At 34.0% G+C, this 15,493-nt stretch overlaps 1 protein-coding gene across 2 annotated transcripts; it reads left to right on the plus strand.

The window, feature by feature from the left end:
- Positions 1 to 1,002: 1,002 nt before the first annotated feature.
- On the plus strand, positions 1,003 to 15,043 carry LOC121998231 (carotenoid cleavage dioxygenase 7, chloroplastic-like). Of its 2 annotated transcripts, none has more exons than XM_042553038.1 (7): positions 1,003 to 1,998; positions 2,092 to 2,220; positions 13,667 to 13,798; positions 13,887 to 14,144; positions 14,213 to 14,298; positions 14,364 to 14,681; positions 14,757 to 15,043. In XM_042553038.1, exons 1-7 carry the CDS (start codon positions 1,233 to 1,235, stop codon positions 14,898 to 14,900), a joined length of 1,833 nt encoding a protein of 610 aa, XP_042408972.1. In that variant the 5' UTR covers positions 1,003 to 1,232; the 3' UTR covers positions 14,901 to 15,043. The 2 variants fall into 2 exon arrangements, with proteins under 2 accessions (XP_042408972.1, XP_042408971.1); XM_042553037.1 differs by having other exon boundaries at positions 13,872 to 14,144; positions 14,757 to 15,040.
- Positions 15,044 to 15,493: the final 450 nt, after the last annotated feature.

Below are 15,493 nucleotides of genomic sequence, written 5' to 3' on the forward strand. Positions count from 1 at the left end.
CCACTCACATTTCTAATTTTGAGAAAAAAAAACAGTTTTAAAATTTTTACTATTACTTTTTAAAAAAAATCTCAAACTTAATGCTCAGGTTCCAGCTTTTTCGTTTAATTTTTTAAGTTTATGATTTTTTGAAAAAAAAAAAGAGTTTTTATTGGAGTTGCTCGAGCATCTCTTCATGAAAGGTTTATAAAATAAAAAAAAATAAACAATTATAGTTTAAAAATAGTAGTAAAATTTTAAATATATATTTTTCCTTTAAAAATGAAATTTATAATTAATGATAAAATAGTATTACATTGTTATTTAAGATTTGTAATATAGGGAGGTATAATATAGAGTCAAAAAAAAAATTGTAGGGAGGTACTTATCCATATCAACTTCTCTAAATACAGAATTTATCCTAAATTTTATATTTTACATCAAAATTTTTTTTTTGTATTAGTTACCATAATCATTCCCTAAATTTAAATTTTATGAATAATACTTTTCTAAATTTAAATTTTATGAATAATACTTCTTTAAATTTAGGAAATGGAATCTATTCCCTAAATATTAAAATATCATTTAATTTGAGAGAGAAAAAAAAATAAAAATAATAAAAAAATAAGATAATAAAAATTTTAGGATAATCGAGTATATAGTGAAAATTGATTGTCTATATTTAATAAAATAGATAATTTACGTTAAATTTTAGAAATATTATAAAACAACTAAAGTGAATGCTCCTAGTATAAGAGCATCTTCAATGTAATATTTTTTTTTAAAGAGGTTTGCCAAATTAAAAACAAAAAGTTCGAACCATTAGATTTGAGATTGTTAGTTAAAAATAATAGTGAAAATTTAATTTTTTTTTCTTTCAAAATTAATAATACGATTTGAGATGTGTAAGGAGATTTTTTAATTAAGAAAAGAATAATAAATTTTTATACTAGTGGCATATTAAAAATTATTAAAAAAAACTTATTTAAAACACATGTTTGTCCATTCGAACGCCTTAGGAGTGTAAACGACTCAATTCGAGCTGAGAAAATTCAGACGCCAGCATCAAAAATAATAAATTAAAAGCGTAGAGAGTGGAAACGACTCCATGTGTTAAGTGTTTGCTTAATGAGCACATTAATCATGGCGCCTCTTCTTGTTCCTCTTGCTCAATCTCTACTTCTGATTCTGTAGTGTACTACTCACTACTCTTCCATTGATTTCCCCGCACGAAAACCAAGACCACACTGATCATGCTCGCCTTGACCTCTGCCACTCCACTTCGCCCCCAACGCTACCTCCCCAGCCGGCAACCGCCGCCCAACCTTCTGATCTCGATCCCTTCCGCCGCCAGCCCCGGCCGGATCACCGCGGTTTCAGTCTCCCCGGCGGCTGCTACGTCACCCGCGGACCTGGACTCGGCCACCGCGGCCTTCCGCGACTACCAGCTCCTCTTCGCCTCCCAGCGCTCCGAGGCGGCCGAACCGGTCCTCCTCCGTCCGGTCCGTGGCTCCGTCCCGCCCGATTTCCCCTGCGGCACGTACTACCTTACCGGCCCGGGCCTGTTCTCCGACGACCACGGCTCGACCGTGAACCCCCTGGACGGCCATGGCTACCTCCGGGCCTTCGAGTTCGGCGAGGACGGGCGGTGCAGGTACTCGGCCCGCTACGTGGCGACGGAGGCGCAGCGGGAGGAGCGGGAGGAGGCGACGGGGCGGTGGCGGTTCACGCACCGCGGGCCCTTCTCGGTGCTCCGGGGCGGCCGGCGGCTGGGGAACCTGAAGGTGATGAAGAACGTGGCCAACACCAGCGTGCTGCGGTGGGGCCGCAGGCTGATGTGCCTGTGGGAGGGTGGCGATCCCTACGAGATCGACCCTGCCACGCTGGACACCGTGGGGCCGGCGGATCTTCTTGGGTCTTACCGAGTTGAGCCAGGGCGGAGGCAGGACGGAGGAGGAGGTGGGTTGGGCAGCGTGGCGGTGGAGATTGCAGCACGTTTGCTGAAGCCTGTATTGAGAGGTCACGATCGGCTTTCCATTCATCCTCAAATGGTTTTCTGTCCCTTCGATATTTCCTACACAATCTTGATCGAGTTGTTTGTCGGAAGTGCAGGAATATTCAAGATGCCTGACAAGAGGTTGCTGGCCCACTATAAGATCGATCCAAAGCGGAAGAGACTGGTGATGCTCACCTGCAACACCGAAGACATGCTGCTCCCTCGTTCCAACTTCACTTTCTATGGTACATACATCTTAAATACATTGGCAATTGACCAAAGGGCGCATTTAAAGTTACAAAATTTCTAGAAGTCACAACTAACTTTTAGATTTCCCAAAGGGCACACCTGTTTCTCATTTTACCCCTCCTGTCAATTTTTGTGGTGTTATTCAAAGAACAATGGTGGTGTTTGATATTTCAAAAACAACACTATATTTCAAAAACAACACCACTGTGGTGCTGATTTTAGAGTTTATGCAGCACTAAAGAGGTGCTGATTTTTGAAATGCAACCCCACAGTGGTTGGCGGAAAGGTAAGATAGGAAATAAGTGCATCATTTTAGAAATATAAAAGTTAGGTGCGCCTTATGGAAATTCCGCAACTTTAAGTGTGTACTTTGGTCAATTGTTGAAATACATTCTACGTCTTAAATCATTACATTTATTTAAAAAAATAATATTGTTAGTTTTAAGTGAATTTTTGTCGCAACACAATTGTGTATAAATTCTTGTAAGATTAACTTAATATTCCAAAATGAATAACTTATCAATAGTCACTACAAGAAAACAATGGCTTCCGAGATGGAAAAATTCGTCTTTGAACACTATTTTTTTTTTGTCTCTAACAAAAGTTTAAGACAGAATATTCTGTCTCAAAAATTTGTTATTGAAAACTCCTTACTAAGTTTGAGACGGAAATATTTCGCTTCTAATCTTAGAGATGGATTATAAAGACGTTTATAAATTTGTTTAATTTGGCCAAATGATATTAGTTTTAAATTCAAATTTCATCTCTAATTTTATCTTAAATCTGTCATTATTTGATTTCAAATAGCATATCAAATATTATTTTAGTCTATTTATAAATTTATTTATGATTCTGTTTATAAATTCATATATAAACCCATTTCTAAATTTATATTATAATTCATTTTTATATTTCTCATCTACATATTATTTTGCAAGAAAATACATTTCAAATAAATTAAAATTTTAAAATGTTAAATACAACTATTTTTTAATTAAAAAATATCATATAATTAACATTAATATAAATAAATATTCACAAGTAAACTTAATCATTAATCAAACCATAAGTAACTAATTAAAATTTTAAATCCCACAAGTAATCTAATTTTTATATCATTTATCACGGCATTTCATAGATTAGAACCTTCTAGAAATAAATGATTTGTATATCCCACCTCTTGAATTATTTTACGAATTATCTTCTTGAGATTTTTTCTTATCTTCGCCCACCTTCATCATAAATTTATCTTCCCTTTAATTACTTTCTATGATAACAAGTTCCATTTTTTTAAAAATAACTTCTTCCTCCATCCTCTTACAAGCAGCACACATATCTTCAATTTCCTGTTATAGTTTTTTGTTCTTCTTATTGGAACACCTCTCATTATTTGTTGATATAAGTGAACTTCCATTGTATGAGAAAATTGATCATCAACATTTTGTTTCTTTCTATATTTTTCGTATTCATATTACAATAACATATATTAGTCTACAACAATAACCAAAACTTATCCCACTGGCGAGTCATTTAGCTTTATCCCCTAGTATATCATCATTTATACTTAAATAAATTTTATCTTATTTTATGGTTGTTAACCAAGTCTTTTTTAGTCTTCCTCTTCTTCATTTAATGTATGTATTTGTCATAGTTTCACATCGCCTACTGGAGTATTTATTGGTTGTCTAAGCACATGTTCGTAGCATCTTAAACGTGTCTCTCGGAGTTTTCCCTCAATAGATGCAACTTCGACTTTATCGTTAATGCTCTCATGTCTTATTCTGTTCATCTTCGTATGTCCACACATCCAACTTAACATCCACATCTTTGCAACTCTCATCTTTTACTCATATGTTCGAGTTATAGCCTAACACTCAACTTCATATAACATAGCAAGTCTAACCGTCGTTTTGTAGAACTTCTCTTTAAATTTTAGAAGTACTTTACGATCATATAAAACACCCGATGTTATCCTCCATTTCAATCATCTTACTTGTATTCTATGTTATATCTCTCTCTTAATCCCTCCATCATTTTATTAAGATGATCCTAAATACTTAAAGCTCTCTCGGTTCTAAATAACTCGTCATCTCTTATCTTAACAATTGTCTTACTACGTCTAATATTGCTAAAATTAAATCTCATATATTCTATTTTTATTCTATTAAGCCTAAAATCTTTTACTTTTAGTGTTTACTGCAAAGATTCTAGTTTAGCATTTACTCTTTCACATCTCATCTACCAAAACAATATCATCTGGAAACAACATACACCATAGTACTCCCCTTAGTTCGCCCATAATTAGTGTAAAAAAATAAAGACTTAGGGTTGATCCTTAATGTAATCTTATTTTTATTGGAAATACTTTAGTGAATCCACTTAAAATCTCTCCTCGTTATTATATTCTCATATATATCCTTAATTAGTTCAATATATGTTAGGCTAACACCTCTCTATTCCATAATTCTCCATATAATTTCTCTCGGTATTGTAACATAAGCTTTTTTAAGTTAATGAATACTATGTGGGATTTTATTTTTGCTCCCAATATTTTTAATTAGTTGACTTAGAGGATATATAACTTCTCTTGTTGATCTTTCAGATATGAACCCAAATTGATTTTCGGTTACAACGATCTCTTTCCTTAATCTTTTTTCTATTACTTTTTCCCAAAGTTTCATGGTATGACTCATTAATTTAATACCCTTATAATTTGTACAATTTTATATGTCTCCTATTTCTTATATAAGGGAATTAGAGTATTTATCCTTCATTGCTCAGGTATTTTTTCTTTTTCAATATTATGTTAAATAATTTTGTAAGTCATTCAATACCTTGTTTCCCTAGGCATTTTCTGTTGGGTGGTCCTAGAAAGATCATACCGGCTCCACTGTACAAAAATTTTGTACAAGTATCGAACCTTTCCTAGACAACCTATTGTGTTCTTTAGAAATTAAATTAGGAATCGCAAACGGAACTTAACATTATTGATTCCAAATTTAACTTATCTATTCTTAATGGTTTAGATTTGTATCGCAAACGATGCTTAACATTATTGATCCAAATCCACCTATGTTATAAATTCAATTAAATATTAATTTCCAAAATTGGCTTCCAGGACTGCATGACGAGGCACTAGTCCTTCTTGGGTATGGGATCATCCACCACCGCCTAGACAAAGCCTTTTAAGGAAAGCTAATATTTAATTTCCTTATATAACTCTAGGTTTAACCAAAAAGAACAATCGAATCACAAATTCGAAAAACAAAAAAACACAAACTCGAATCACAAATTCGAAACTCTAGAATCATATGTCTCTTGTGTTTGGAATTCATACAAAGAAAAATTAGCATGATGCGGAAAACAATTACTAGTTATACCTTTTCTTTGTATGCTAATAACTTCGAGATCTTTTGCCGTATTCCTCGTCTTCTCTTGGACGTCGTGTGGGCGACGATCCTTCAAGATGAACACCACCCAAAAGCTCCTTCCTCCTTCCCTAAAATCCGGTCACCACCACCACAAAGAAATAAAAGAGAACAAGAGGAAAGGAAAGGGGAGAGGGTCGACCACAAGAGGATGCACAAGCAAGAGAATAAGAATTGATATCTCATGAGACCTCTCCTCCCTTTCTTTTATAATACTTGCCCAAGGCAAATAAGGAATGATTTTTATAAAAATTAAAATCTTCCTCTTGTTTTTCCTTTCCTCCTTTTTAATTCCTTTTTTCTCCTCTTGATTGAATGGTTGATTGGTCGGCCCCTTGCTTAGGCACCAAGCAAGGGTGGCCGACCCTTAAAAGAGGAAAAAATTATCTTGTAAAAATTTTATAAGCAAAGAAGGAAAGCTCTTATAAAATTTTACAAGCTCTCTTTTAAATTCCTAATGTGGATTTTAAAAAAGGAAAATTTTAAACCAAGTTTCAAGATTTAAAACTTCTCATTTAAAATTTCCTTTTTTAATATGGTTACAAAAAAAGGAAAGTTTTAAAACTAAAACTCTCTTTTTAAAATCCATGTGGATGGTTAAAAAAGGAAAGTTTTAAAACTTTCTTTTAAACCATGTGACCTAATTCAAATAAGGAAAGTTTTTATAAATTTAAAATCTCTCTTTTAAAACTTGTAGTTATCTACAAAGAGAAGATTTTAAAAATTCAAAACACCCCTCATAGTTTGAATTATGGTGGCCGACCCCTTCTTGCTTGGGCACCAAGTAAAGGGTCGACCCCTTTGAGGAGGAAGTGGCCGACCCCTATGGCTTGGTCACCAAGCCATGGCCGACCCCCTCTTGGACACCAAGATGAGCTTTTCATTAGTGAATATGAGGCATTAATGAGGCTACGATAGGGACCTAGAGGAGAAATTGATTTTGACCTCCCGATGAGCTTGAGTATCCCGTGTTCGCCCCGAACACACAACTCAAGTTCATCAATAATAACTCATTCCACTAGAGAGTTACTATTGCACTACCGCACCAATCCCAAATTACATTATGGGCTCCTTCTTATCATGAGTGTGTTAATCTCCCTGTGTTTAAGATATCGGATACCCACTAATTAATTGCGTTACTGACAACTCATTTTAATTAATGTCTTAGTCCAAGAGTAATACCACTCAACTTTATCGTCATGCCGGACTAAGTCCACCCGCAGGGTTTAACATGACAATCCTTATGAGCTCCTCTTGGGGGCATTCTCAACCTAGATTAGTAGGACACAGTTTCCTTCTATAATCAACAACACACACTATAAGTAATATCATTTCCCAACTTATCGGGCCTATTGATTTATCGAGCTAAATCTCACCCTTTGATAAGTTAAAGAAATAAATATTAAATATATGTGCTTGTTATTATATTAGGATTAAGAGCACACACTTCTATAATAACTAAGGTCTTGTTCTTTTATTAAGTCAGTATAAAAAGAACTTACCTTAAATGGTCCTGCTCAATACACTATATATTAGTCAAGATAAACTAATACTTAATTACACTACAACTATTCCAATGGTTTGTTCCTTTCCATCTTAGTCGGGAGCTACTGTTTATAATTTATAAAGAACCGATAACATGATCTTCTGTGTGTAACACCACACACCATGTTATCTACAATATAAATTAATTGAACAACTACACTTAGCATATAAATGTAGACATTTTTGACCAATGTGATTCTTTATTTCAAAATAAATGTTTACAAAAGCTAGGCTTTTAGTATACACTCTAACACTTTCATATCTCTATCGAAATATCATTCAGTCCAATGGTTTTTTCATTATACATCTCATTTAGCTTGTTCTACTTATGAAATTTAAATTTTACGATAAAAATTTAAATTTTTTTACTTATTTGACCTACTTAAATTACTTAAGTTAAGTTGATCATCTAAACCTTCATTAAAAAGTTGATAAAAATACATTTTCGATCGCTCTTTTATTTCTCCATCGTTTACTAGTACCCTATTGAATTAATTTTTAATATATTTTATTTAGAAATCTTGTCTTTCTTTCTCTCACTTTAGTTACTCTATAAATGTCTCTTTCTCCTTTATTTGAATCTAATTTTCGATATAACTAGTCAAAAGTTGCATTCTATGTTTCATTTAAAACTGTCTTAGTTTCTTTCTTGACTATTGTATATTTTTTTAAGTTTTTCTCGTTCTTATGAATATATAATTCTTTATAAGTTCGTTTTCCCTTCCTTTCTCTTATACTTTCTCATTCCACCACCAAGATTCTTTATTTGGTAGTGCTTGTCCTTTTGACTCACTAAGTACACTCTTAGCTACTATTTTTAACTTTGATACCATCTTATCTTATGTCATATTAGAGTCACTATATATTTCAGCTAATACTTTGTACTCCTACCTTCTCCTTAAATATGTTTTGCTTCCATCCTTTAACTTCCACTACTTAGGAGTCGTATATATTTTTCTTCTATTGATACTATACTTGAGGCAAATATCCAAAACTACTAATCTATGTTGGGCTTTTCTAGGGATGAGCATGCAATCTTTACAAATTTTTCTATCCTTCTTCCTAATCATAAGAAAGTCAATTTGCAATTTATTTTTTTTCACTTTTGAACGTAACCAAGTGTTTTTCTCTTTTATTAAAAAAATGTATTAGCTAATATAAGATCATATTCTATCGCAAATGTAATATAATTTTTCGTTCTTCATTTCTCATTCCAAATCCATAACTGATATATACCTTTTTATGTTCCTCATTTTTCACTCCGATATGTCCATTTAGATCACCTACTATTAAAATCATTTCATTTGATGGAATATTTTTGTAATATTTCATCTAGGTCATTCCAAAATTTGATTTGGTAGCTTCATCTAATTCTACTTGAGGTGCATATATATGCTAATTACGTTTATAGTTTCTTTCACCACTGCTTTATCTATTATCTCTTCATGCAATCCATCCTTTCTTTCATCCATCCTTAGGAGTAAATGAAGCATAATTTTGATGGCATACCAAAGTTCTTTACTTGTTCAGTGAATCATTGCTTGTGAGTGATTATCTTCTCGAAGTAATGTTTGAAGAATGTGTACATCTTCACCTTCTCATTGTTGAAGTCAAGGTAGTTAAGGAGACAAAAGATGGAGATGCTCTTGTTGTTGTCGACCATTACACTAAGCGCTACTTTAATTAAATTCTTAAGTACTATTTTGCTACCAACTGATGGTGGTATTGAATGTAAAGTAGTTCAATATAATATATAGTTTGAGGCTCTTAATATCAGTTGTAATGTAGGTCATTCAAGTATAAAGCAACAAGATTTGGAATCAATTGAAAGATCAAAGAAGACCAGCTAGAGGGGGTGGATAGACGGGTTGAAAATATTTTTTTAGCGCATGTGTGTGAAAACATAAGTGCATATAAAACCTTACGGAAAAAAAATATTATAAATAGATGACTGATAAATAGTTTCAACAAAAAATAAGATATGTAATGGGAATATAAATTAGATTTGCAATGACAAAATCAATTAGAAGCACTAGACTGGTTAATTAATGTTAAGCTGGTTGTTTAGTAATTAAATATAGTTACTTGGTGAAAAGATAGAAGATAAATAATAAGGAATTAAGTTACAACAACAATGAATTAATTAAGCTGCAATGAAAAATAAATTAAGATTGCGATGGAAAAATTAGAGTAATTGCAACAAGAAATTTTAATGTAATTGCAACAAGAGTCCCAATATAACTTACAATGAGAAACTTTATATGATAGATGAAACCTTAGAACCAAAATTCACTTATATCTTTGATCTTTCTCAGAGAATGAAACCTCCAAATTGATCTTAGATCTATACCTCGCTTTTACAAACTATATAAGAATTGGAGTACTAAAAGAGAGAAAATGAAGACAAACTTAGAAAAACTCTATATACGAATTAAGCGTTAGGAGAATAATGAGTTATTGAATAGTGCCTGATGTGTATACATAAGATGATACATACGAAGGATACCTAAAAAGTCTAAACTGCTTAGAGGTATTCTTAGAGAAAAATAATTGTCAAAATTAGAGAGTTGCCATGAGTATTGACCCTCTGACTCTTTTGTAGGGAGTTTTCAATGGCTAAAGTTGAGAGATTTATCTTATCTTTAATGCTAGGTTAACCAAGCAATCATGTTAGGTTGACCAAGGCATTCGATAGTATTGAAGATAACTGTCAACTTAACTTACCAACTTACCAAAAAAAAAATCTCATCTAAATCCAATTTTGAATTTAGTAGGTTAACCTTTAAGGGCCTTTGGTTGACAAAAGCCATCATCCTAGCTTGAAGTGCCAGCCATCATCCTAGCTTGAATCCATCAAACCTAAGACAATTTGCACATTCGAACAGCTGTTAAATATAAATCACTTACGTAAAGCTCACTTAGTCAAACATCAAAACGGAAATAAGACTAATAATGAGGATTTCCCCTTGCTACATTGGCCGCAGGATGTCCGCATGCTACATTTAATTTGAACTATTTCATATTCAGGACAGGAGCTAGTGGCAAAGTTAAACCCCTTCTCAATAGTGTCATTATACAAATTCAAATATCTACGTTTAGCTGAAAGCCTATTGGATCTAGCTCCCTTTATTTCAGACCAAGGTTGGTTGTGTTACTAGGACTTTGATGTATCAATGTTTCTAAACCTGGGACTCAGTTGAATTAAAAAGGCCTAATTGGTTTCCAATTTTTCTAGTTGAACAAAAACAAATTTAGTTAACTCCGAATTTAACCCAAGACTAATCAAGCAAGCCTAATTTGGTTTTTGATTCTTGATGTAACAGTTGAATGATAGATTGATTTATTCCAATTTTGATAACATTTTGGTCCTCTAAGAATTAATGTCAAAAAAATTGTAAACTGATCTTAGTCTTTAATTTTTTTGATGGTGATAAGGATCTAGTTAAATCAGAGTATTTAGATCTGCTTGTCTATATATGCTAGACTGCATCAAATGAAATCTCAGCATAAAGATCTCAGTTTATCTGCACAGTGAGGACTTAGAAATAGGGCTGCAAACGAATCGAGCCGGCTCGCGAGCTTTTCGAGCCGGCTCGAAAAATATTCGATTCGTATTCGAATATATCGAATTCGAGCCGAATTCGAACATGTTCGAACTTTTTTTCGAGCCGAACTCGAGCCCAAATTATATTGTTCGAGCCGCTCGCGAGCTGCTCACGAGCCTTAATATTAATTAATACAAGTTAAATATATATTAAATAAAAAAATTTCGAGTCTTTCGAACTTATTTTCGAGTAATAATTCGAATAGTTCGCGAACATGTTCGAATATTTCGAGCCGAACTCGAATCCGAATCCTAATTCGAACCGAACTCGAATCAAACATTTTAATTTTTTCGAGCTTCGAATCGAGCTCGAACTCGAATATACCTATTTCGAGCCGAATTCGAGCCTTAAGTTTTTCAGCATATTCGGCTCGATTCGATTCGTTTACACCCCTACTTAGAAACACAAAGAGCTTGATAAACTCATGGATAATGAATTAATGACCTAATAAGGTTGACCTTGTTGCTTCGACCTCAACGAGGATTGTCTGACATCCAATGTGGATTGGGGACAACCCGTGATTACAGACCCAAAAAAAAATAATGAAGCACATAGACCATAGTAGATAGTACACACACATGAAGCATATAGACTTTGGTATGCCCATATTTGGATTTGAGCAGACACATACACCTTAGGATGCTCATGCAGATTGATCCATGCATCATGATGACAACAATATACCCACACAATAATGTGTTAAGGAAGTCCATCATTGGCCTGAGGGAAGGGTGATGAGCTCCCCTTAAGTCTACTCTTGATGATGGTATAAGATAAATGCATCACTATCTAAAGCTCTGCATCTTTGATTGCTATGGAAAGCCAATTTTGAACTTAATATCTTCAATTCCAAACATTACTTTTGTTGGATTTTATCAACTCTAAGAAGCTCATCGTCAGTGCTATGGGCAAAAATATTTGGTTGGACAACACAATGCTTTGTCCTATCTTTGAATGTTAAACAAGTCCTTAGGCATTGTTGGTGACATAAAGAGAAATTGTTGTGCATTATGACACCTGAACACTTTCCTTAGGTATCATTGACTTTGAGAGGGCCCTTGTCAATCTCTAATGTTCCCTTTGACATTATCACCTCCATCCATATCCAAATCTAGTTTTGACCTTGAGTTTAATCAACTTAAGCATTTTTGACTTTGGATGTTTTTGACATCAACTCCAACCTTGGATGTCATCAAGCCCATTATACTTTCTAATTAATTTGAGTCCTTTGACTCTAAATTTAAACTTAGGCGTGTTCGACACCAAGCTTTTCCATCTTTTAATATCTATTTGTCCAGCCTCGAACTTGATATTAGAGATGCCAAATTCATTTCTAACATTGGGTATCTCCAACTTAACCTTGGACATCACTAATGCCAAATGCCAAGCCTGGATGCCCTCATCTAAAGTGTTATCAATTCCTTCAATTCAAACTATAACCTTAAGTGCCATCAATTTATACATTTAATTCCATTGCCAGTCATGATAGTCATAAATTCTAAGTGCCTATGATTTTATATATTTTTTGACTCTAAATCTTGCCTCAGAAGACATCGATTATGAGTTTTTAGTTTTGATATGTTTTACTCCAAGGTTGCCCATCAACTCCAAGCATATCTCCACCTCCAATATCATCCTTATCTGTTATCGACACCAAGTGACTTTTTCTCCAACTCAATCATTGGACCATAATGACCCAAGCATCTGATACTTTGTTCGCATCTCAAACGTAATTGTAACCTTAGACTTCAATGACTCCGGGCTCCAAGCATCTATTTTTTGGTGCACATCTCTAACCTAATTGCATCCCTAGACTTGACTGTAGGTGTTTGTACCTTGGACATCTCTAACTGTAGCTCTAATCTAGACATTGTTGACTCCAAATGTGTTTCTATATCTCTGGCACTAGATTTATTCAAAGGCAATAATCTAATATGAACATGAAATATCATAATGTACATAGATTTTGATAAAGCATAATCAACTACTCGAGAGAAATTATTCAATTTTTTAGAAGTCGCTAGCATTTTTTTAATCAATTTATGGTTTAAAGTTCATTAATATAATGAATTTAAAGCTTGTTTTTATTACCTTGGTTTAATATTTATGAATTTCAAGTTTTATAATGGGTTGATTGAACCCACTTTCTTTTACTTAGCTTAACTCGCCAACTTCAACTTCAACCTTGGATATCATTGATTATAAGTGTCTCCTAGTCCAATTTCTTCTCCAAATACTATCCACTTTAGAAGGTTCCTTCTTTAGATTCGATCTTGGACATCATAAACTTTGGATCTTATTAAAGTATCCTCAACTTTGTCTTCAATTCTAGCTACATATATGGACTCCAGTATCTCTCATCGTGGCGAGGCGCTATGCTTCTCTAACTTCAACAACATCAAACATCTTCAACTCAGACCTCACTTTAGATGTTTTCTATCAATCTTTTCCAAAATGCTAAAACCAAAGCATCTATGCCACTTGATAACTTTGACTTCTATTGCTTCCTTGGATAATTTCAACTCTCAGACTCATTCTTTGGACCTTCCAACTCCGAATTTTGGTGCCTTGTAATTTAACTTTTGTATTTTCTAGAATCTCATGTGGCATGCTATTTATGGCGCCTTGTCTCGGTGCATAAAATGACGACTAAATTTACACAATGTTTATCAAGTATTGACAAAATCTAAGTGTTTAACATAAAAATTCACAAAATAATGAGTACTTCTGATAATCAAATTACAAAATAGTTGGATCTTTCTCTCTGTAATGTGTTTTTGGTTTTATATAATATTATTGGCTCATTTGCAATGTTGTCAAATGAGTACTGATATGGCTGAATGGATGTTTATTTTGTTTGTTAGAATTGGACGAGAACTATGAGGTAAAGGAGAAGAGGGAGTTCACCATCCCTGATCACTTGATGATCCATGATTGGGCCTTGACCGATACCCACTACGTTCTCTTCGGAAACCACATCAAACTCGATATCCACGGTGACTTTCCGATCAACTTGATTATCATTCCAACAATTAAGCAAGCAGGCTCATGCTAAAAAGGAGCACACAGGGTCTTTACTTGCAGTGTCAGGTCTGCACCCAATGATAGCAGCACTGGCTGTGGATCCAACCCATCCTTCCACTCCTATCTACGTCCTTCCTCGTTTCTCCCAGCACACCCACCAACTAAGGAATTGGCTTGTGCCCATCGAAGCTCCATGGCAGAGATGGTCACTTCACGTCGGCAATGCGTTCGAAGAAATGGATGCAGCAGGAAACTTGAAAATATCTCTGCAAATCTCTGTTTGCTCCTACAAGTGGTTCAACTTCCAAAAAATGTTTGGTAAAAAACTGCTCAAAATATACTGAATTTGTTAAAATGTTAGTGAACATGAAACATTTGTATTACAGGATACAATTGGCACACTGGAAAACTCGACCCTACCTTCATGAACATAATCAACGAAAAGGAAGATATGATGCCTCACTTGGTTCAGGTAGTAGTACTCCATGTTCTCGATCGTAACTTGATCTTCACAACCATTAACTAAAGCTCTTGCAGGTATCCTTTGAGTTGGATGCAAAAGGGACTTGTCGTAGTTGCTCCATTAACGATCTCTCAAGCCGATGGAAGAAACCTGCGGATTTCCCTACCATCCATCCCTCCTTCAGTGGGCAACCAAACACTTACATTTATGCTGCTTCGACCTCTGGCAGGCGAAGTTTCTTGCCTTGTTTCCCCTTTGACAGTGTAGTTAAGGTCAACATGCGTGACGGATCGGCCAAGTCATGGTCGGTAGTGAACCGATCTTTTATTGGCGAGCCTATTTTTGTTCCTAAAGGCATGGAGGAAGATGATGGTTATGTTCTTGTTGTCGAGGTAATGATGTCTTACTTCACTTGTCAATCACTTGTGGTTGATCTTATGTATGTTGTTGGGTTGTTCTTTCGCCAGTATGCCGTCGAGAAGAAAATGTGCTACTTGGTGATATTGGATGCTAGAATAATAGGAGAAGATGAAGCAGTGATAGCAAAGCTTGAAGTGCCCAAACAATTCACTTTTCCTATTGGCTTCCATGGATTTTGGGCTTGCAGATGACAGTGGGACAATGTTCTTATACTTTTCTGCAGCATCTGATCAAAGGATGAAGAAATGGTGCAGATTATTCAAATCAATTTGTAACTGAAACATCATCGTTTTTAATTATGAGAAATGAAAATTCAACCAAACAATAATTCTCTTTCTCGTGCAGATGAACTTTTATTTAAGCAGTATCATTTTTCTCTATATAAATTCTCAATTATTTTGAATAATTTGTATCATGGATAAATTGAAAATACATAATAGTTAATATTAATTAATATTTAAATACACCAGTATATTTTTAATATTCTTTGTAATTTCATAATACGGTCTTCTTTATATATTAATAAAATAAAAAAAATATATTTTTATAGTTGTTTAAGAATGCCATTCTTTAACTAAATAAAAAAAGTTTTAAAAAATTGAATATATATTTATTTATTTATGGAATTATATATATAATACTATCAGTGCCGCCGTCTATCCAATAACTATTTAAAAAAAATAAAAATCTAAAATTTAAAATCCTTAATTAAAGTGACGTTTGATTTAAGGATTTGGAAATGAGACAATAGATTCATTCTTAAATTTTATATTTAGTTGATAGG

This window comes from Zingiber officinale, chromosome 6A, assembly GCF_018446385.1.
Source record: "Zingiber officinale cultivar Zhangliang chromosome 6A, Zo_v1.1, whole genome shotgun sequence".
Taxonomy (NCBI): domain Eukaryota; kingdom Viridiplantae; phylum Streptophyta; class Magnoliopsida; order Zingiberales; family Zingiberaceae; genus Zingiber; species Zingiber officinale.

Excerpts from the sequence above, each read along its gene's own strand:
- LOC121998231 (XM_042553037.1), top strand. The coding sequence starts at position 1,233 with ATGCTCGCCTTGACCTCTGCCACTCCACTTCGCCCCCAACGCTACCTC. Across the intron at positions 2,221-13,666 it reads TTCCAACTTCACTTTCTATG|AATTGGACGAGAACTATGAG; the intron begins GTACATACATCT and ends TTTGTTTGTTAG. Across the intron at positions 14,682-14,756 it reads GTTATGTTCTTGTTGTCGAG|TATGCCGTCGAGAAGAAAAT; the intron begins GTAATGATGTCT and ends TTCTTTCGCCAG.